The 23,262-nt window shown below is 35.8% G+C and overlaps 1 protein-coding gene across 1 annotated transcript in view; it reads right to left on the bottom strand.

Annotated features, from left to right (window-relative positions):
- Positions 1–23,262, bottom strand: part of LOC149776182 (gamma-aminobutyric acid type B receptor subunit 1-like) — a 99,457-nt gene that overhangs the window by 5,169 nt on the left and 71,026 nt on the right. Inside the window, exons 6-15 of the mRNA XM_089942613.1 lie at positions 21,619–21,961; positions 19,606–19,704; positions 16,518–16,601; positions 15,802–16,054; positions 8,988–9,105; positions 7,382–7,489; positions 6,498–6,620; positions 6,282–6,298; positions 3,434–3,563; positions 2,905–3,093 (exon numbers count right to left, since the gene is read on the bottom strand). Coding sequence (XP_089798739.1) covers positions 2,905–3,093; positions 3,434–3,563; positions 6,282–6,298; positions 6,498–6,620; positions 7,382–7,489; positions 8,988–9,105; positions 15,802–16,054; positions 16,518–16,601; positions 19,606–19,704; positions 21,619–21,961 — 1,464 coding nt within the window. The remainder of the gene's footprint in view (positions 1–2,904; positions 3,094–3,433; positions 3,564–6,281; positions 6,299–6,497; positions 6,621–7,381; positions 7,490–8,987; positions 9,106–15,801; positions 16,055–16,517; positions 16,602–19,605; positions 19,705–21,618; positions 21,962–23,262) is intronic.

Here is a 23,262-nt window from a genome sequence, read left to right as displayed (position 1 = left end):
AGAATGTAGCCATTGGAGAGAAGAATATCCAACACCCAGCTCTGGTTGAGGCTCAGAAAATCTTGCTACCACCCCTTCACATCAAACTAGGTTTGATGAAGAACTTCGTGAAAGCCATTGACCGGACTTTGCCAGCATTCCGATACCTGCATGAAAAATTCCCTCGACTCAGCGAAGCAAAGATTAAAGAGGGGTTTTTGTGGGTCCTCAGATTCGAGAGCTTTTCAAAGATGACCGGTTCAACAACTTGCTGGAAGGTGACGCGAAACAAGCATGGAATGCTTTTCGCCTAGTTTCTACAAACTTCCTCGGAAATGTTAGGGCAGAAAACTATAAGGAACTAGTAGAAGACATGTTGATGAAGTATAAGAAACTTGGCTGCAATATGTCTCTAAAGATTCACTTCCTTCATTCCTATTTGGATTTCTTTCCTAGCAACTGTGGTATTGTTAGTGATGAACACGGCGAACGTTTTCATCAAGATATCGCAACAATGGAACAAAGATACCAGGGAAAATGGTCCACTACAATGCTGGCTGACTACTGCTGGACACTCCTCAGAGATGCTCCCGAACAGCTGTACAAGAGACAGGCGAAGAAATCTAAGATGTAGTCAATGACTTGATTTTTTATAGGTAGGCTATTACAGTTGACCTTTTACTATTGGAATGCATTTCGTTATGTAAACATTAATTTCTTGCAGATTACAAAAAAACTAGAGCCAATTTTGCAATTTGACTGTCATATTCGTGTTCAGCACATAAAAATTGATAAGAATTGACTAATTTTATTTCAGTAACATGACTTTTGTAAAAATTTGTTGTCCAGTGTAATTATTCTTTAATAGTAATTCTTTGTTAACAAAAATATAGCTTTCAAACCGGACAACAAGTGGATCATTATTAGTTCATGTTTCCAAAGTTTGAAATCATTTCTTCGATGCAACATTTTGTCGTTTCACTTCGATAGCTCACAGAACACCATACAACTATTTTAATTTCTTTTTCTTGCTAGAGATAGAGTGCGGTAAAGTTCAGTTAACTGAACCGCTATAGATGTGGACGGTAAGACGCCAGACTGAAATCTATATAAAAAAAGAGTCATTGCATAAAAATTATAAACATATTGATAAATAACCTTTTCAAACAGTTTTTCAATGCAGTAGATAAGCTATGTAAGTGCATAGTTGCATACCAGACATTTATCTCCTATTTTGTACATGAGCTGGGAAAGGTTTTCTCTTTCAGAGATCTTCTGAACAACCAGCATAGGATTATATTTAGTAACTGAGAAACAGGTTTAAACACCAAATGACTTATGGCGTCAGACAGTTCGCCTTATCGACATTGCAGCTTTTTATGGTATCCTGTTCTGTACCCTTAATAATTTTGTCGTTTCTTACAAGTCAAAAGGCGAAGTTTGTGAAGGGTCTAGTTTTCATTGTTCCTTATAAGTTCTAATGTTGATGTTTGGAACAGCCTTCTTTTCACTGTTCCTTACAAATTCTAGGGTTGAGGCTTTTAAAGTTCTGGTTTTCATTGTTCCTTATACGTTCTAAAGTTGGGATCTGGGAGGATCTGATTTTTATACTTCACGATTAGTCCCAAGACTGAGATCTAGAAGGGTCTTGCTTTGATCATCAATCATCGATAATGACACAATAAAGGAGTGGAGAAATTCATTTCTTTCAATGTCTTCATATACAAATAAATCTGACTGACGAAGATAGATTTCACCTTCGTCATGAAATTTCTAGTGATTCTCCAAAATGAATGGGAGTGTTTACACGTATGGAGTTAGGGTTGGAACTCATTTAAAACAAACAAATTGTTGCTTAGCCCCCTTTTTCATGTTATTGACTTTATGTGTTCAGTTTTGTATAGTTATTCCAATATGTTGAATTGTTGGTATGAGTAGCCTTTTGTACATAACCTAACCGTTTTTCTATAAACCTATCAAGAACTACGTGTTCCAATGTCTAGAATAAGAACTAAATAAAGATGTCTACAGATTTGATGATTCACTCTTCTTAAGTCTTACCGAGTCAACGCGTCAGTCAATAATGAAATTTGACTGAAAGCAATATGCAGCAAATATTTTAACTATTAAGCGAAGAAACTATTATTGTTAAGAATAGAATGTGAATAGTTATAACAACACGTCTGAAAGTCGTAACGTATGTACTGCACAATCTAGGCTGCAGCAATCAGAGCAAATGGAGCACGAGCGTCCGGCACAAGTGTTGACCACACCTTTTCCCTGGCAATTCTGTGGTTTGTTTACTGAAATATTTGTATGTATTAATATAACCCGGATGTTGCATCACATGTAGGTCAAACTTGAAAGAAATTATTTCGATCAGTGCTATGTTTTCGCGATTTTGTGACAAGGAACACGTTTCATTTCAGTCACCGTTAAGTCGTGTTAACGACCTTGTTTGTGTCCTGTCAGGTCATTGTTCGTTTAAAGTATGAGCAAGGTTTAGAATTAATGCAGCAGACGCAAGACGGATAGACAAAGAACCGACATGTTTTAACTATAGATGCAGAGAGGCAGTGCTGCAGAGGGAAGGTCGCCTTCTTTGAGTTCCCTCAACCTGATTTCGCAAGTGTGAAATACCGTGTATGATTCTCGATACCAGCCCAGGCCATCCCAGGTCGGCTAATTCGGTTCATTCCTGGGAAAAAGTACTTAGCTCCTATTTCATAGTTAGGATGTAGCCAACATCTTGATAAAAGTGCCGTTAAAACCAAAAAAAAAAACAAAAAACAAACAAGCAAACAAAAATGTCACCTGGAACATACACTTTTGATCAGAGAACTAAATGTACCACATAGATGTGTAATCAGTTCGAATTTGATTTAAATAAGTTATCTAGTACAGACGCAAAGAAAAATATATTACCTTTGGGATGAACACGATCAAAATGTTAGCTGTGGTTCCAAGAATGATGAAACCGGAAGTGATACCATACATCAACGTCACATATTCGTCAAGAACGATAGATAAAGTGACAGCAATGGCGCTTAATACCACGACATTATAAATGCACATTCCGATTAGCTGGGAGTCGTTCAAGGCTTCTAACTTCACCTGAAAGAAATGATATGAAGAGTTCAGGAAGCTGGAAATATAAGCCATACAAATATTAATACACTGAGACACTGAACTCGATTTAATTATGTATGGTGTGTACCTCGTTAGCATTACAAGATATTACTTGACATCTGACACATGAATGAAGAATATATTATAATAAAGAAACAAAAGACAGATTAATAAGGGTTCATTGTATTACAATGTAAAAACATTTAACTGCTAACTGATAAACAATTAGTGGATGAATTTATAACAGTAGAATATCAGAATATTTGATTCAGCGTAATACTTGTCGATTCAATATATCCGGCTGAGTTAAGTTCTTCGCTCTTACCTGTCTTGTTTCCCAGGCTAAAAATGCTCCGAAAACTAGCATCACGCCCTCTATGATGTAGAGTGTGAGAGTGAAATATGACGAATATTTCGACACACAAATATGGACGAGTTTCCGCACTTTAATATCGCCGGAGTCATCGATTGCGGACTTGAAAGAAAATGGCGGAAAAGTCAAAATGACAGAATTGAGGAATAGGGTTGTTGATTCGGAACATCGTGCATAACAGACTTTATCACATTTAAACAAAGACCATGTAGACGATATTTATCTTGAACCATAACCAGTTTGGTAAAATTATTAAATTGATAAGGCTTAACCGTAATTAGAATAATATTAATGTCAAGGAATTTAAAATTGCCTTGTCAGTTTATCATTGATTGTTGTTTACACTTTTCGTATAGCATGAAAATGAGTTATCAAAAGTATAGAAACAAAATATTGTAAAAAGTTGTTTTTAGCAGGAATGACTACTAACGTTTGCAAGTACATCAGCTCTGAGCATACAAAGGTAGACTGTCCACACCCACACAGGTACACACACACTATAGTTATGTATATCTAAATTGTGTATTATTTTCATTAGCATAGTGTGCAAGGATCATTTAATTAATAACATTCTAAATACAGTTTGTTTTCTGTGATTGTAAGTTTGCATTTTAAAAATGAGTCATTCGTGTACAGTGCACAAATTCATTCATAAGTTCAAAGGCTGAGTTGAAGTATTAATCCAGGTAAGCATCACGTGATCTCTTTGAAGGACATGATTTCTTGAAAGGCCAGGCTGACCTTATTTCTGACCAGTTAACATCTGATCTGTTTTCAAGTTTTGGTCATTCTAGAAAGAATATGCGTCTTTCATTTGGTACTTAAACTAAGTCTTACCTTATCTTTATGTATAAGAAATATTTACTGGAAAATTATAATATTTTGTATTATTATCAGTCTTGGAAGATATTTAGTTTATGCCTGAGGGCATTGATTTATATAACTGAATCATTCATTGGTATTACAAAATTCTCAGGCTATTTGTTATTATATCTGTACTACGAAATTACTGTGATTCATTTAAAAACAATTTGGGATTATATCATCGTGATTTCACCAATACTATTGGTACATCAGTGTATTAGAGAACATCATTCGGAATACCATTTAAACTCATTTGGATTACTCGGTACTTTTTGAATTGATAGAATATTTTGCACAGTTTATGATTTCATTCACCAAACTGTAAGAATTTTTTTCTTTTTCACTTTGTGCTTTGGGAAATAATTATACTTTAAATTTTACACAACCTGTTGGTTTTTCCCCTTCTTTTAAGACCATCGAGACACAACGATATCAATTATCTCAGACTGAACGAGACTTTTATAGCCTCTACAACATATTGTATATAATTTATTATATAGTCGTGGTCTGGTAGCCTACAAACTTGTTCACTAGGTTTCAAACATAGTGAACAATTTATTGAGTACCAGACTACTTGCAAATGTGTACATAGGGAGTTCTCGAAAGATATTATGTACTTCTGAGAGAGGGACAGGTGTGAGGTGAAGTTGTCTGTATTTGCAACATGCGCAATGGATAGAATGTTGGCATAATTCTTTGTAGTTTTCATATACTGTGGCTGACAGTTCTTTGAATATTGTTGAAATTGTATATGACCTAAGCACACAGTTAATCAAAATGACCTGCCCCATGTGCTCTAAAATTTAGTCTGAATTATTCTAACTACATAACCGTTAGCATTTATTAAAATAAGGAGAACGAATTTTGCCGCATTATACAATGCCAGCTTCTGAATGAATGAATTACAAATTTTATAAAACGTTTTTTTAAAAAAATGGTTGGCTCTTAGTTTGTTTTTTAAATTTATCCCTAAAATCCAGGAAGTGAAAATGACCAAGCGGAGCTAGCAGTTTTTCGTAGATGCATATCCAAAGTAAGGCAAGCTGCTTACTCTATAACCTAAATTGCACCAATCAATCATACACCAAAATAAATGGAAGAAAGAAGTTCTTTTAACAATTCTTAAGATATACAAGGTCTGTTCTTAAATAATCATTATAACAAGTTAGGAAAAGCTGGAGAAAAAAAATTCTTTAAAAAATCTAACTATGCAAATGCAAAACTTTAGACTGCCATCACAATCCACGTACTGTTTCCGCGCAAACGTATACATACAGATGAATATGAAGATGCAATTATGGTTTTCATCACACTGGATGATATCGTTCTTGGCAAATCTGTGAGTGATTCACTTGTGAAATTCACGTTACATGTATTTGAAATATTTGGTATCAAGACGAAAAGTTTATTTTGTACTTTTGTCCATCTATATAGCCGACGTCATTATACAGCGAAAATTATGTACCTAAGGCACTAATCAAATCGATATACAGAAATTGACGTTTGTTGACATGGCATTCAAATAATGAAGTTCGTTTGAAAACGCCACCGCAAGTAACTACTGTACACGATATTACCGAATATTATAGCAGTAGAGAATGCCATGATGTGCATTCAGCTGAGAAGGAAGGGAGCGTTTGTTTTCTATTATTCATTTACTCAGAAATTAGACCTTACCAGGATGACCTCATGGCTATATTTTCAAACATGCTGTAATATATCATTTACATACCAGTTGAAACAATGTAAAATCCGCCCGTCCCTGTGTCGAAATTGTGTTTGTGTCAGGCACCGGTCGTCGGCGGTTTTATGATCATTACTATCAACGCACCTATGTCTTTTCGCTTCTTAGAGTTGCAAAAGCATGCATTACGACAGGCTTTTAACGGTTGTCTCCCATTACAAGGACCTCGTCTATTTTGTCTGATTGTTTCTTTTATTGGTCATATAGATCTGTATGTGCAAATTTAAACATTTCTTTGGCAGCTTTTTATTAATCAGCGTGGTCCCTACCTTTGATGGAATCACACACACACACACACACACACACACACACACACACTGACACACACTCGACTATGCACATCAAGAATTAAAACATTCATATATTAATATATTTAGAACAGTGGTGATTTGGAAGTTTTCTAGATACCTTGTCTGCCACTTCAAAATTCAGTGCTGTTTGCGGATCAATTATCTCCCATATCATCAAGACCATGAGAGGAATGACAACCAGAAGTCCCACAATGCCAATCAGCTCATAGTCCTTGATTACCTGCAATACATTTTTTTGATGTTAAGTTCTAGCATTTCTATATTTGAATGACACTATTTCTGGGTTGGTACAATCAATCAGGTGTTTCATCATATCATGTACAGATACTTGACCTGTCACATCAGTAGAAAGAGTAGAAGTGTAGAGTAAGAAAGATTTTGCCACCGACATCCTCGCACACAAATCAACACACATCCTCGCGGCTCATTCGGTACAGATGCTTTCTAAAACAACATGTAACCAACGGAGCTTTGAACAGTTATGGCTCACTTATACATATGTATGTACAGTTAAAATTTCTCAAAATGCTCAACAGTTAATTGCAATTAACTTTGTTCACAAATCTGTACGTCTTAATTCACTATACAATAAAAGAGGTGAAATTGACGTACGATTTTGTGTCACAAATCTGTACGTCTTAATTTACTATATAATACAAAGGTAAAATTAGCGTAAGATTTTGTGTCACAAATCGCACGTCTTAATTCACTGTACAGCACAAGAGGTCATGTTGGCGTAAAATTTTGTCATGTATCTGTACATCTTGTTTCATTGTACAATAAAAGAGGTCAAATTGGCGGAAGATTTTGTCACATATCTGTACGTCTGGATTCACTGTACAATACATTGGCTTATGATGTTGTGTCAAATAATGAGATGTGTTCGACATGTAGGTGATTGTTATACAATGTTTAGTTTATTTCACGGTACTGCGTTTAGACCACTGCTGAATATCAACGCTTTGTGAACAAAGTACATACTATCCTCTTCATCTTTTTGTTAGAAAATATTTTATACACCCTCCAGGTCTTTGAGAAAAGGGATCCACAAGCTATGGAGAATCCCACTGTTAAGAGCCATGTGCGGAGCTGAAAATAATACAAAAGAAAAATGAATAGAATATTATTGTTGCAAAAAAAAAAAAAAAATAAGAAAAAAAAAATGCCACACCCCTACAGTGGATTATACACAAAACAATAGCTAAACAAGAATTTATTCGAACGATTAAGTAGGTTCTTATGCTCGAAAAAAGCGTCGCGTTATCAATCACACGTTTAGTGAGAAAAGTTTAAAAGACGACCTCCTGTGAGACTGGTTTACTTATAAACATATTTTTCTCAGGTCTTACTAGAACTAACTTAGAACAATGTTCTGAATTTTACGAAAACGATCTTAGCTTATAAGTTGCTTCCAATGGCAAACAGCATAGACCCAATCTGCCGTAGCATATCAGGGTCTATTTCGTTTGCTCTACTGCTTACTTCTCACAGACTACATAGACCCAGATCTGGCAGATCATTATGCGTCTTGGTTACAAATAGCTTTCTAATCTGACGCGAAACCTACAAATTCGCATAGTAGAACGGTTCCCTTCCCAGACCCCAAAACAAACAAAAAAGACACACCCACCTTTCAATACAAAACAAGCAAAAAGCAACACATTTATATATAAAATAGAAGTGAGATTTGAGTTAGGCCCTATGATATTTATTTTATCCATTCATCAATTTATCAGTTAATTGCTATTTCACTCAAATAATCAGCCTCTTAGATAGTTTTGAAATTTGTTAGCGATCTGCAATCCTTCACGTTTTTGGGAACCATGTTTTTCTGTTAAGTAGTATTATAAACTGAGCTAATTTAATGTGTAGTTCCTTGACACCAAGAAGAAAATGTATGCCCTCCATAACTGAATCATAACAGTAAATAATACGAAGTTTATTTCGTGTTAAAATGTCACATGTGTTACTATTAACTTTTCAATGAATTGGAAAGCTTGATAATCGGTGCGGTCTCGAGCAACGAGGTAACCAGATCGTACACATTATGATGGCGGAATATTTTGAGTATAGCTTGCTGGCCAGTTATTTGTATGATTCAAATTATGGTGCGATATTTTTAAAAGGAGGCAATATATTCTCTATCTTCGTGTTATTATTCGTATGGTACATGGACTAGTGGTTTCGAAAAGTCTGAAAAACACTTTAGTTTGTCGAAGCTCTCGATCATAGCTTTGTTGTTCTATCTCCAGGCAAATACGAGTTGCGTCCCATTACACTTTGGACTCAACAGTAAAGTCCTTAAGTGCAATAAAGATTTTGATTATCTTGCCGAAGTTTGTTATGGATCGTGAAAAAAAGTTGATTTGTTTCTGAATTGTTTGAAACAAATAGGTGAAAGCATTTAGGAACTGCATTGTAGAACGTTTGGTCATTTGAAAACGTTGGTATATGTGTGTGGCTGATACATATGTGTCCGTTATCTTCTTCGTTAATTAAACAATTTAAATGAACAAGAAAGGAAGGAAGAACTTTAATCATTCATTAATAAACAAGAAGCGTTCAATATACAAATTTGTTACCTTACCTTACAGAAGACAGCCGCATTGCTCTTGTCAAATGTTTGTAGAAAGTTGGTCGAATAAGCAAGTATGCAGCCAATCAGGAGCACATTATTCATGTAGGGCGACGACATCTTCACAATCCTGTATTAATTAAAATTAGTTTCCATTTACCTTATTGATTTTACGTCAATTTACAGCAAGTGTCAACAACTTAAATTAAGTATCTCAGAGGCTACGGTGTTGCCGCAAAGTTATTATTTTGATGTAGATACAACAAAAGAGCATAGAGGACCAACCAAATACAAATTAGGGCACCAAATTAATTCATGCATCGAAACTGCAAATCAGAGTTCTCACTAAAGAGGGCCGATACGTAAGTGTTACTATTACAGCATCCAAGCTCTGGGTCAAATTTAAACAACAAGCATATTCCAGTATAGTTATTGCATCAATCGTAACATCCAGGAGCTTTCTGCCAAAGAAAGAAAATAAATATAAAAGACATCTAAAATATAGTGGCGATATTATCATATTGAAACTGTTTGAATAAATAAACCATACTAGAACCCATGGTATGTATTGATGAGGTATAATAATCAGTTCACCAGGGGTCATAACTCGTGGGTAGGAATGATGCCTTGCCGAGTTCCTCCGCCTGAATTATGACGGGTGTGGTGGAATTTTGTATCCCATATAAATAGACATGGTGACATTTCTGTCACATTTACGAATACAAACGTATATCTTTTGAACAAAATGGCGTCCTGTTGGTATACTTAAATCATTTTAAAGGCAAAGTCTCCTTTCAAAATTTTGGTAATACACTGAATAATTAAAACAAACTCAAAAATGTGGATAAAATACATATTTCCAGATAGCGTAAGTTCTAGATTGAACCGATGACAAAGTGTACAACTTGTGTACTTAAGATCGACAGGTCACCCCAATGACCTCATTCACATATTAAAGCGCGATATTTACAAAACAGACTCTCTTTGTCCAATATTTCCAACACATAACAATACTAACTTTTTTGATGTTTGTTTCTTTTTTTTTAGAGCGGCATATATATATATATATATATATATATATATATATATATATATATATATATATATATATATATATATATATATATATACATACATACATACATATATATATAGCTAGATTTTACTTTAATAATTGTTCAGATTTTCATAAAAGAGTACAAAACCTGATGACCTTTATATAAAACGATAGGCAGTAATAGTACGTGATAAATACTTTATTTTGAATCTGCTTACTATATCACAGCAGTGCAGGGTTAGTTTAGTTTAATTGGATTAATGGGTGAAAAATAATGTATGTCTATGTTTGCACCAAGATATGGAAATCCCAGTCGTGGGGTTACATTATTTATTATTATCATGAATGTAATCCCTTGACTTGGATTTTCTTGTCTTGGTGAAGACCCCAACATAAATTATATCATTCTCACCCGTGCGGCAGAGAGAAACCTTGCATTTTCGCTAATCTTACTTTTCTTATCTCAGTCCGGACGTCTCAGTCAGTTCGTCTTAAACATGATGTCCACGCGCCAAGAACAATTTATCAAGGGAGACAACCATTATTGTCTTCTGCTTGGATCGAAGGAGTTGTTTTAAAATCAAACAATCGCTGACACGTTCGGAAATTTACCAAAATAGTTTTTGGAGGAGAGAAACAAATAACTTAGTTAAAGAAGATTTAAAAGGAAAACAACTAAAATAATAAGACAAAAAGAAAATGGACTACATCATAGGAAACATCTTGACTCTTAAAGGTTGGAGAGCATAAATCGTACTTGTTTACCACCCATTGGGGACCTAGTCAAAGTACACTGTACATATTTTGGACGATGTAACTTTCCAAACTAGTAATTTATCGAAATTCATCAAGACATGACACAGATTATCTTTCCATTCTTCTCGATGACTGTGAAACAAATGTAATATAGTTGTCTCTGAAACCCAAACAACGTTCGCCTAAGAAAACAACAAAATCAGGAGAGGAAATTAAAAAAAATTGAAACGGTCAAAGAGAGCTGATTTACAGAAGTTACAAATTTTGTTTTAGAGCATGAAAATGTGAATATCAAACGTCAAACATCGGGACACATACAACTTCTAGAAAAATACCTGAATAAAAACAAAGATAGATGCCTATACATGAAGTGCAAGCACCCGATCTAAGCAACATTCTCTCAAGATTTTTCCATTCACTTTGTCAGAATACTCGAATTGAATAGGAGCCAACAACATCGAGAGGTAAACAAGGCCCATATATTGACTAATATTATACAAATTTAATTTAAAGAATCACGTATCAGCAAATAAACTGACGCAAAGAGCAATTTTAGATAATTTCAGTTTGATCAAATATAAAAGAATTTGTGAAAGCTTGGACGAATGGATGATGAAATTACTGATTAATCACAACTCGTTATGTAATGAACAAGAATCTTATTCACAAAGCTTTAAAACGTAAATTAAGGTTTCTTAAATTATACAAATCGTCGAGATCAAGACTTGCCAGATTTGGCTTCAAATCGCATTACAAACTCAAGCGTGAAATGATATTCATGTCAGACACTAATGGAATACAACGTTTGAGACACAGAAGCTGTACACGTCACTGGCCACAAAAATCCTAACACTCGCAACAACTACCGAAATATTAGTAACAATCAGAAATGTGTAGGGTCAAACCTGCTTTCCTCTAACTTTGTGCCCAGTTGAATAAAAGATGTACATGGGGTCAGAAATGACAAATTATACACTTACCAGTAAGAAGGAATCATTTATCCGTCCAAACATTATTCCACAAGCAGATTGCCCTGTAGCATATCCGTGCACTACTAACAGCAACACTTTCCAAATTTGCAAGACAGAAACTATACATTTTCCAAGAAACCGAGAACTGGAATGTCCAGGACTTAGTTACGGCATAGAACGGTGTACTCAGTATCGTATTCATTATTTACCATAGTACATTTATAAATTGGAATTGATGAAAATGAAACATTTTTCTGGAAATAAATATTAATTATTTATTGTTAATTTCATATACAATCCTTCTATTAAGTGTGATAAAGCCTCAGTACTATCAAACGTTTTATGTGATTATTATCTCTCACGTACAAATTTTTTATTTCAGATGCACATATCACGCAACAACCCTTATTAACATATTTGCATTAATGCGGCTTATGTAACCAACATTTGCAAGTGGCTTTCGACCTCTTCGCGAAACTCTTACATAACATAACAATTATAACTGTTAAGTTGTAACTGTTTGTGGGTGGGGATGTATAAGCGGTAAATATAGTTGGATTCTACTGAAATGATTATTCTGCTTTTCATAAAACATTAAAAGTCCGAATGACCTACATATAAATGTGAAGAAATAATAGTGAGTGATGGATACAGTATATGCTGAATGTGCTAATATATTGCAACAATAAAGAGTTCTTTTAACTTTTAAGGGAAATATTGGGTGAGAAAAGTAATCTACGTTGCATCGAGACAAAGAAATCACAGTCCCGGGTTACATTAATCGTCTCCCCATGAGGGGGTGCCGGGACCCTGTTTGATTTCTTTGTCTCGGTGCAAACCCCAACCTAGATTCTCTTATTCTTGACCGAATACATCCCAGGATTATTTCTTTAAACATGAACTCATTTAAGAATACTCTTTTATTAAACGTTCCCAAATCATTACATGAAGATATCATAAATATGTTGACTTTGCTTATATGGCATTTTGCGAATGATTGAGTTCTCCACTAGAGTCATTGATTTCCCTCTTCAAAGCTGTACCACATCGTCGACGCATTTCCGAGATGGTGTGTGTGTGTGTGTGTGTGTGTGTGATTCGGATTTGTAATGTAGCTTTAACAATGTTTCAGTCATATCGCTTCGATGTCTGCAATGTGTCAGTTGACTGCGATGTCTAGCACTTGGGGCATCATGCCGCAGACATGTAGCATGATGTCCCACCCAGTCACATTATACTGACACGAGGCCAAGCAGTTCTAAGACTAACATCTTAATGCTGAGCGCATAGCGATTTAGCTATTAGTACCATTTTTGTAAGTATTTTTTATGACTCTTCCTGGGATCGAACCCACGACCTCCCGCATCCGAGGCGGACACTCTAACCACTAGGCCATCGGAGCGGTTAGATGGAGTTTGATTGAAAAGCCAAGATGTTTTCCGACTAAGGTTAATGGCCGAACTGCCGACAAATATAACCACAACATTTGAACACATTAATCAATCATGTGTTTGTTTCATTCGATTTTTCTGCTCGAGGACAGGCCTGAAATGTTATGTTCTGAATCTCATACATACATACATACATACATACATACATACATACATACATACATACATACATACATACATACATACATACATACATACATACATACATACATACATACATATATCTTATTCTTCTTGGTAGTCTCTGGAGCCGAGGGAGACAAGTTGTGCTATCTCATGGACGGTGGACGCGCATGTGGCTCCTGAGTCCAAATTCCGATGTACAGAGGCAGTTGCAGGTGGGGCATGGGACATATATGGTTGGGGGTGCTGGGATATAGCTCTGTGACGTATCTCACGAGCTGCAGCAAGACGCTGGCAGGTGGTCAGCCTCGAAGATGGAACAGGCTTTTCTGGTCAGGGCTCGCCAGTAGCTTCTTTCTGAGGCAGCGAGCTGGAGCTAGTGGGGTTGAAGGTCTGTGAATTGTGATGTGCGTCTTCAGATTGTCTTTGTACCTCCTCCTTAGTTTCGTTTGCCATGGGCTAGCTCGCCAAAAGAACAGCTGCTTTGGGATTCTGTTTTGATCCATGCGGAACACATGGCAAGTCCAGTGAAGCTGTGCCTGTATTAGTTTGTCTTTGATGCTTGTTGTGTGGCTTTATTAATGACGTCCTGGTTGGTGATTCGGTCTAGCCACTTGATTGGCAAAATGGATCTCAGGGAGCGCTGGTGGAATTGTTCCAACTGACTGATATGCCTTCGGTAGACAGTCCACATTTCACAGCCATACAAGAGAGACGTGAGGACAACTGCATTGTACACGTTCATCTTTGTTGACAGGCGTATGTCCTTGTGCTGCAAGGCCTTGGTTTGGAGTCCTTCGAGTGCTTGACTGACTGTTTTATCCTTGCAGTTATCTCTTTGTCCAGCGAGCCATCACTGGATAGTGTGCTGCCAAGGTATTTGAAACAGTTCACATTCTGCAGCTTCGTTTCGCCAATGGTGATGCAGTGTTGTGAAGAGACAGTAACTGGGGTGGGCTGGATGAGGACTTCTGTCTTTCCTAGCTAATTGTGAGTCCAAATAGGTTGGAGGCTTCATAGAACCTGTCCACGATTGCCTATAGGTGAGTCTCATCTGCAAAGAGTGCTTAAGTGATGAGTCTTTCTAGCGTCTTGGTTTTTGCAGCTAGGCGATGAAGATCAAACACTGATCCATCCAGGCGATATCCAATGTAGATGTCAAGGTCACGGATGGTATGGAGCAGTACTTGTGTGAAGAAGAGGTTGAGGAGTACCGGAGCGAATACACAACCCTGTTTGACACCGTTAGATATGGGGAATTTCTCAGAGGGTTCACCGTCTGAGAGAATCTCTCCAGTCATGTCATCGTGCAAGAGCCGGATGAAGTTGGTAAACTTCTGAGGACAACCAAGCTTCTTGAGTGCTACTCATAGTGCGTCTCTGCTGACTGTATCAAAAGCCTTTGTCAGGTCCACGAAGACGGCATACAGATTCATGTTCTGCTCAAGACACTTCTCTAGGACTTGTCTCACTGCGAAGATCATGTCAACGGTGCTGCGGTCTGGGCGAAAACCACACTGAGGCTCTGGGAGGTTATCTTCTGACACTGCCGCAATAAACCGTTTGAGAATGATGCGAGCAAGTCTTTTGCCAGCTATGGAGACCAAGGAGATGTCTCTGTAGTTACTGCAGTCCACACGTGTGCCTTTATTTTTATAGAGGGTCACAATTGATGCGTCGCGGATGTCGTCTGGCATGTCCTCTTCTGTCCAGATGCTGATTAGCACATCGTGGAATGCCACAAGAGTCTGTTCACTGACAGCCTTGTACACGTCCGCTGAGATACCATCATTCCAGGCGCCCTGCCAGAGTTCATTTATTTAATGGCCGTTCTCATCTCCTCTAACGCTGACGGAACATCCAGTTGGTCGTGCGTTGGCTGTTGGGGTATTTGGTCAAGAACTGATTGGCTGACCGATGAGGGCAGGTTTAGGAGCTGACTAAAGTGTTCTTTCCATCTGTCCTTAATGCCAGCCTTGTTCTTTTTTTAGTGTCCTGTCATCTGACATACATACATACATACATACATACATACATACATACATACATACATACAAACATACATACATGCATACATACATACATACATACATACATACATACATACATACATACATACATGCAGTTAATACATACATACATACATACATACATACATACATACATACATACATACATACATACATACATACGTACATACATACATACATACATACATACATACATACATTAATACATACATTAATACATACATATATGATGAAACATTTATTATTGATAGTCCTACAAAACAATTTATAAACATCTTGGTGGAAAGGAAAATAAAAAATACTGAGAGCATTTCAAACTCAAACATTGAGAGATTGATTGCGGGACAAATGCAAAATAAAACACAAAACCAGACGCAAAGAATACTGTAATAACAAATAAGAAATGAGAACTTACGCAGTGATTTAAAGATGGTTTACCTTTTATTTCTACAGATCATGTTGAAACCGAGGAACAACAGGGCCATCAGTATACCGGCCGCTGACAATGAAGACATCGCAATGTAGATATCCAATGACACGAACACCTCCTGTACTACGATCAAGGAGGAGTCTCGAGGGATAATGTTATCTTGTAAAGAGGTAAAACGTCCATAACTCAAATATAATTCACACAAATACGCGGAATTAGACGAATCGAAGTTTGAACACGCAGATAAGAGAGATTTTATTTCTACAGACGTCTTACAGTTGAACATTTATCAAAACTCTCTCTCTCTCTCTCTCTCTCTCTCTCTCTCTCTCTCTCGTTAAAACAATAATAAGTCTTCACACACTTTAAGACATAAACGCAATTTAAAGACTTCCATTCAAACGGAAGAGCATGCAATTGATTTTAAAGCGAATATCTCGTGAAGTGACGCCCTCTCTTGGTAACATTTGCAGATGCTCATTATACAAATCCATGAATAACTGTCATTGAAATGCAATTTAACAGATTCGTGTGAAAAAAATAATAATTCCGATTTCATAAGATTCGTCTACATTATCACCACCACCATCACCATGACCACTACTATCGTCATCATCATCATCATCATCAAGATCGAAATGATCATCATTATCTTCTTCTTCTTCTTCTTCTTCTTCTTCTTGTGACCATCACATAAAAAAAACAACTCAGTAAGAATATAAACCTTTCCATCTGAATCCTCCATTTCTCCATTCAAACTTTTCAGACTTTTCTGGATGAAAACCAGCAACTGTCACGTGCGTAGAGTCTGGAATACAAACGAGTTCATTCAGACTTTAGCATACTTCTCTTCCAATTTAGTCTCCAATTGGACATCCATGTTGGAAATTATTAATTTTTCTTTGGCGATCCAAATATATCGTTATTGCCATTGCCAGTGGTGTTGCCCAAACGGAGCTATTGATCAAAAGTAATTTTATTTTAATCAGTACCAATATAAAAAATGGTATTTCCTACGACGACTATGGTTGAGGTTCCTGCTTGTGGGAGTTCGATTTCATACTAGATTAAGACAGCTGTTAGGGGTATTGGCATCCCATAAAATATGGACAACACCGTTCGGAAATTCAATTCGACCAACGAAATGGTGAATGTAACTGTTTTCATTTACGGAATTAGGTAACATCATAAACAAAAATACCAAGGGCCTGAAAGAAACGAACCTAGATTACTAAACCCCTTGCAATTTAAAACTACACTACTTCTTTTGTCTTCAGAACAAACGTGTGTATACAGGGAGATGTTTATAAACCGATGAATATAGTTGCATAATATTGCTTATACAAACTGAATCGGAATCCCGGTTGTTTTTCCTAGACACAGACAAGGTCAATGTGTCTAAAAATAGAATAATATCTGAAAAACTAGTATCATCAAACTTTACAATGTACTTCCCAGTTCTAAAATTAGCAACAGATGTAGATAGTGATGAAAAGCATGTTACATGTTTCTGTTTGTGTACTTTTGTCAAACAAGAATTATCATGCCATACCATACCATTCCTCATCAATAGTTGGTAAGGATCAGTGTTGGATTGGAAGTCTGGTGTGATGTGATGTGATTGAATTTTTAACGTAGCTTTAAAAAAAAGTCAGTCATATCGCTACGATGTCTTCATTGTGGCAGTTTATAGTGATGTCCAGTACTGGGGCATCATGCCGCAGACATGTAGTATGATGTCTGACCCAGTCACATTATCCTGACACCAGGCCGACCAGTCATAACACTAACCTCTTAATGCTGAGCGCCAAGCGAGGCAGCTGTTAGTACCATTTTTGTAAGTCTTTGGTATGACTCGGCCGGGGATCGAACCCACGACCTCCCGCATCTGAGGCGAACGTTCTAACCACTAGGCCATTGGAGCGGTGTAGGATTTGAAGTAAGAGTGTATGTTACATATGATATCAAATCCCTGACACTAACTGGCTACCAAGAAAAATTCTGTAGCACGGTATTCCGTTATATTTCTGAACATACCGCTGTGCGTACCACGCCGTATAGCAGTTTAATTAGGGACCAACAATTTAATATTCTGTCTGTTAATAGCTGAATAATATCTTGTTCATATTTATTGCAAAATAATAGCATATTATACCCATTACTTTATTTGAGAGAAGAAAAAAAAAATAAGTATCTGGAGATGAGAGAAAATAAATATCCTATCTCAAACGAAAATCGTAGCCCCTCCCTCATTTCCAAACAGCAGATGAATTTGTAATCTGTATATTAAGAGGCTATATAAGTTGCAATCTAAAAACTAACATGAGCGGGATGACAAAATACACTATTACGGATACTATATGAAAGGCATTGTGCTGATAAAAATAGGAAGTGTGACAATAAAGCTTACAATTTACTATCTGCACTACTGATATAAAAGACAGAGAAACTTTGGGTGGGATGCCACTATGCGGGCAAGATATTTTTTAGATAAAGTAAGTAAACATACAACACACTTACTCAAAAATCGAGGACATATTTATTGCACTTTAGAAACTGCATAATATTCAACAGAAGACATGTACCTTACTGTTAATTGTTTGTAAAGGAATACATGTACTTCAAACATTAACATCTGCTAGTAGATAACTAAACGATGATTGTCACTTCTGTTTTCAAAATTTTGAAATTGTTCCAAATGTTGTACTTTGCCCGAATTTCTATCACATCATTCCATTTGGCCACCGGCTTTCCGTACGTGAGAAGTGAAAACCAAGTGATTAAGGGATTATACGTATTATTATATTTGTAATATTTAAAAATTAGTTTGTGGCAAACACAACTGTTTTTGAAAAAAAGAATATTTTTTTCTTCAAATTATTTGAAGCATGTTGGTAATATAAATACATTCGTAACAAGATTACTTGAGAATTTCCGCAAATTTCTTCCTGACGGAAACTACTGACGTACCGGTACTGTGAAAAAGTACCGTACAACTGGAACAAATTACCTAGGTAAACATGTATAATGCGCAACTCTAACCCTAAACCCCTTTCCATCAGACATTGTTTTGTAATGGTAGGTGTTTGTCCTTAAGGACAAGTGTTGATTTATAATGGTCGATCTTGCCTTATTAGAGTGAGCATTGATAATCATGCAATACCATACACCTATACCAACCATAAAAGGGTTTGTAATGATTTGCGTTGATCTGTAAGGGCTAGTGCTGTCTGTAATTAGGCGTGTATTTTTTGTTCGTAATTCAGCGTCTGTGTCTGTTTATTTGTCCACCCATGTTATCTATCCCTTTGCCATCATATCCTCATGTCCATGTTTAATTTCCTTGTCCAACATTGTCCCGTTCAAGTTTATTTCCTTTGCTCCCCTAAAGTCCCATCCTTGTTAACACAGTCTAACCCATGATAATTACAGCTTTCTCCCACAGTATCTTACCCATGCTACGTCTCTTTTTCCGAGATAAGTTTTCTCATTTCTCCCATATTATGGCAATTACAAACTCCCTTTCCCATATATATATATATATATATATATATATATATATATATATATATATATATATATATATATATATATATATATATATATATATATATATATGTAGTGCGTGTGGTGTAATTGTGTATGTGCATTCTTGTGGCGACGGTCACGTATTGTATTCATTCATTGCGATCAATAAAGCAATCTACCTCTATTGCAAACCGAAAATAATATTTGAAAATTGTACGTGCCTTCAATGTGTTCAATTCTGACGTCGGTAATAATTTCTCCATTTGGGCCAAATGATATTTCACCCGAGATTCCGTGGAACTTGACGTTGTAGAAGCAAGCCGTTATAACGTCGTTTATATGGGCGTCGGCGTAGTCAAATAGATCAAGAGTCTTGTTATAACCTGCAAAATATGTGTAACGGTTTAGAAGAGAGAGAGAGAGAGAGAGAGAGAGAGAGAGAGAGAGAGAGAGAGAGATGAAATGCAATGCAGGTGTATTGGTTAGGTTAACATTTAATGATATGAAAAGATTGGAAGTAAACATATTAGAGCTATTGGTGAGACAGTCAATGCAAACCACTCACCTGAATTGTGACATCGCAGAAAAGGGGTTGAGGGGTGGGGTGTAGGTTAACTGTTATTGAGGAAAACGTTTGCATCGTATTTGGATATGACTTCCCTATAGACGTATTTAAAATACCGTGTTAACGGGTGTTGCCACAAATAGAACCCAAAACAAACCATTGTCTGCACATATGACCAATACGTTTTAATGCAAGTATATCAGAAAAAGTTATTTAAACTAACGAATTTCATTAATAAATGAAAAGACAGTTTATTGCAACTTCACGGAACTTTCAGAAACATTTTCAAGTTTGAGAGAAGTGATAGCATAATGTATTTTCACACACAAATTTATATTTAGATTGTTTAGTCGACTGAACGAGGCGAATGGAAATTGAAGGTAAAGGATATGACATGGGGAATCTTAATTACGTTGCAAGACCCATTTGAAAGCAATGCAACGGTTTATATATGTTTATGTACTAAGCTTTATAAAAGTGTGTGTATATTACATTAAAATATTAAAGAATTGTTGGGTAATTGCAAAACATAATTGTAACTCCTATTACTGTATGTATTAAACAAGAGATTTAAAACAAATTGATATAGTGGAATTTCGTAGTAGTATCATTAATTGGCCAATCGTTTAATGTTCTTGGTATATTGAGTGTATAATATGCAAATGAAGGTTTGAATTTGTAATCATTCTTATCCGTGATTGATTCAGTTTTAAACATTTTTGACTAGATTTGCAGCTTTGTCTAATTTTCTCTAAAATAATACAAATATGTTGAGATACTTCAGATTTTCAAAGACAGAAAAGCCCTAGATTTTACTCAAAAATAGCTCCACTTCAATACTATACCTACTGGAACGAAAGAGGAAATGTAAGTTTAAAAACGTACGTGAGAATACTAGTGAGGGTCTATGCGGAGCTAACTGAATCTGAACAAGGCATGACTAACCATTACCCAACCTGACTGACCAACAACAAAATCTACACCAATTGCAAAGAAACCGAGTTGTATTTTTAAGTCCTTCTGTGTTGCTTTTTCAAGGGAATATTTGCGCAGTAATTTTAAAGCATTCGATGTTGTACAACTACAAACCAACCAATTCTTTTTGATTCTCTGGCATCATCACCAAAGTTTCTGAAAACCTAGATTTCTTTTTCTTTCTCTTCTGGTGAATTTTACAAGCTTGATTTTTCAAAAGAATCCTAACATTCAATGCTGAACCAGTATGACTATTTATAAAATATAAAGTACCAGTTCAACGACTACTACTAATTAATCACTAATACTGCTACTATTACTACTACTAGTAGTACTACTATATAGTCGCAAATAAAACTTTATATATATATATATATATATATATATATATATATATATATATATATATATATATATATATATATATATATATATATATATATATATATATAGTCATATCTCTTGTGGTATATGACGGACTATTATCCGATACATAATACTCAACAGAATTCAATGTTGATACTTAAGTGGGCTTTTCACGGGTAGTTTGATGTGCCATAAGCATTATTTGTTATACATGTTCATTTATTTCCTTGCAGCCACACACACACACACACACACACACACACACACATATATATATATATATATATATATATATATATATATATATATATATATATATATATATATATATATATATATACACACACACACACACACACACACACACACACACACACACACACACACTGACCTTCTTGTTTGAGCTGTTTGTCGGCACAGTCAAAGGCTAATGATGATGCCCATATAACGTCGTAACACTTGGAAGCAATGAATTCGTAAGTTTTGTCGATTTTGTCGTATCCCTCGGTTTTTCTGTATTCCGATTCGAATTCTTGCACTGTCAGGTTAGAGATCATATTGACGGAGTTGGGGTTCAGGTAGAAAAGTCCGGTTATAATACTGCCCTCAGCTGCTTTGTCCATTTCTTCTGGAGTGCACTGAATCCCTTCCAGATATGTTCTCCACCAATATTTTTCATACCAGCCTGGGAACATCCATACAATTTTCGGCCCATACAGACCCTGCTGGTACGCCTTAAAAGATGCAACATACTGTAATTGCCATATATATTAAATTTTCGCGGTGTTTATAATTGAAATCATTATCTCATGTTTCAACTAGTTACATATTTGACGTGCGTAACTAAGAAAAATCAAGAAATTAAACTTGTTTAATGTACTGTGTATGGAAAATTCCACGTTGTATTGTTGAGGCTAATTTTGATTTGTATGTACTCAGTCTATGAATTTGTTTTGTAATCATTTGTATTCCTTCGAAATAAAAGTACTAAATTGTATATATTCCCGCAAACTAGTGAGGTAATTAATACTAGTATTTAATTACTTCTACTATTTTGCTTATTATTCTTGCTCATATATATATATATATATATATATATATATATATATATATATATATATATATATATATATATATATATATACGACAGATAAATCTAGCTGTTTTTACTTTTCGTATCTCAGTCTAGTCATCTCAGAACCGTTTCAGTCATGGTGTCCACGCGCTACGGACTACTTTATCAAGGGACGCAACCATTGTTGTATTATGCTTGGCCTGATGGAGTTATTTTCCGATCAAAACGCTAACACTTTGGGACATTTATCAAAATAAATTTTTGGAGGAGAGAAAAAATAACTAAGAAAAAGAAAATTAGAAAGAAAATGATAAGACAAAAAGAAAATGGACTACAAGCTTGGAAACAACTTGACTCTTACAGGTAGGAGAGCGAAAATCGTAAATGTTTACCACCCACTGTGTACCTATTCCATTTACCACCCACTGGGTACCTATTCCATGTATACAGTACGCTTTTTGGACGATGGAAGTTTCACAAATTATGCTAAACATGAACTAGTAATTTCAGAAAATTCACCAAAGCATGAGTCAGGGGATCTTTCCTTTTTTATTTGATGACTGGGAAACAAACGAAATAAATATGTCTCTGAAACCGAACCAACTTTAGAGAAAATAACAAAATCACGGGTGGAAATAAAAAAAAAACATTGAAACGGTCAAAGAGACCAGATTTACAGAAGTGGATGAACAATATGTCACACATTTTGTTTTAGAGCGTGAAAATGTGAATAGCAAACGCAAGACATTGGGACACATACAACTGCTAGAAGAACACCTTGTGAAAAACAACGAGACGCGCCCTATACATCAAGTGCCGGCACCTGCCCTGAACATCATAATCTCAAGATTTTTCCTTTCAGTTCGTCAGAATGATGGAAGTGAATACAAGCCGACAACATTGAGAGGTAAAAAAGCGCCTACATAATGACTGATAACACACAATTGATTTTAAATAATA

This window comes from Sinohyriopsis cumingii, chromosome 18 (genome assembly GCF_028554795.1).
Source record: "Sinohyriopsis cumingii isolate HCF-2022 chromosome 18, ASM2855479v2, whole genome shotgun sequence".
NCBI lineage: Eukaryota > Metazoa > Mollusca > Bivalvia > Unionida > Unionidae > Sinohyriopsis > Sinohyriopsis cumingii.
Note: the sequence above shows the minus strand (reverse complement) of the source record. Positions and strands in the feature narration are given on the sequence as shown.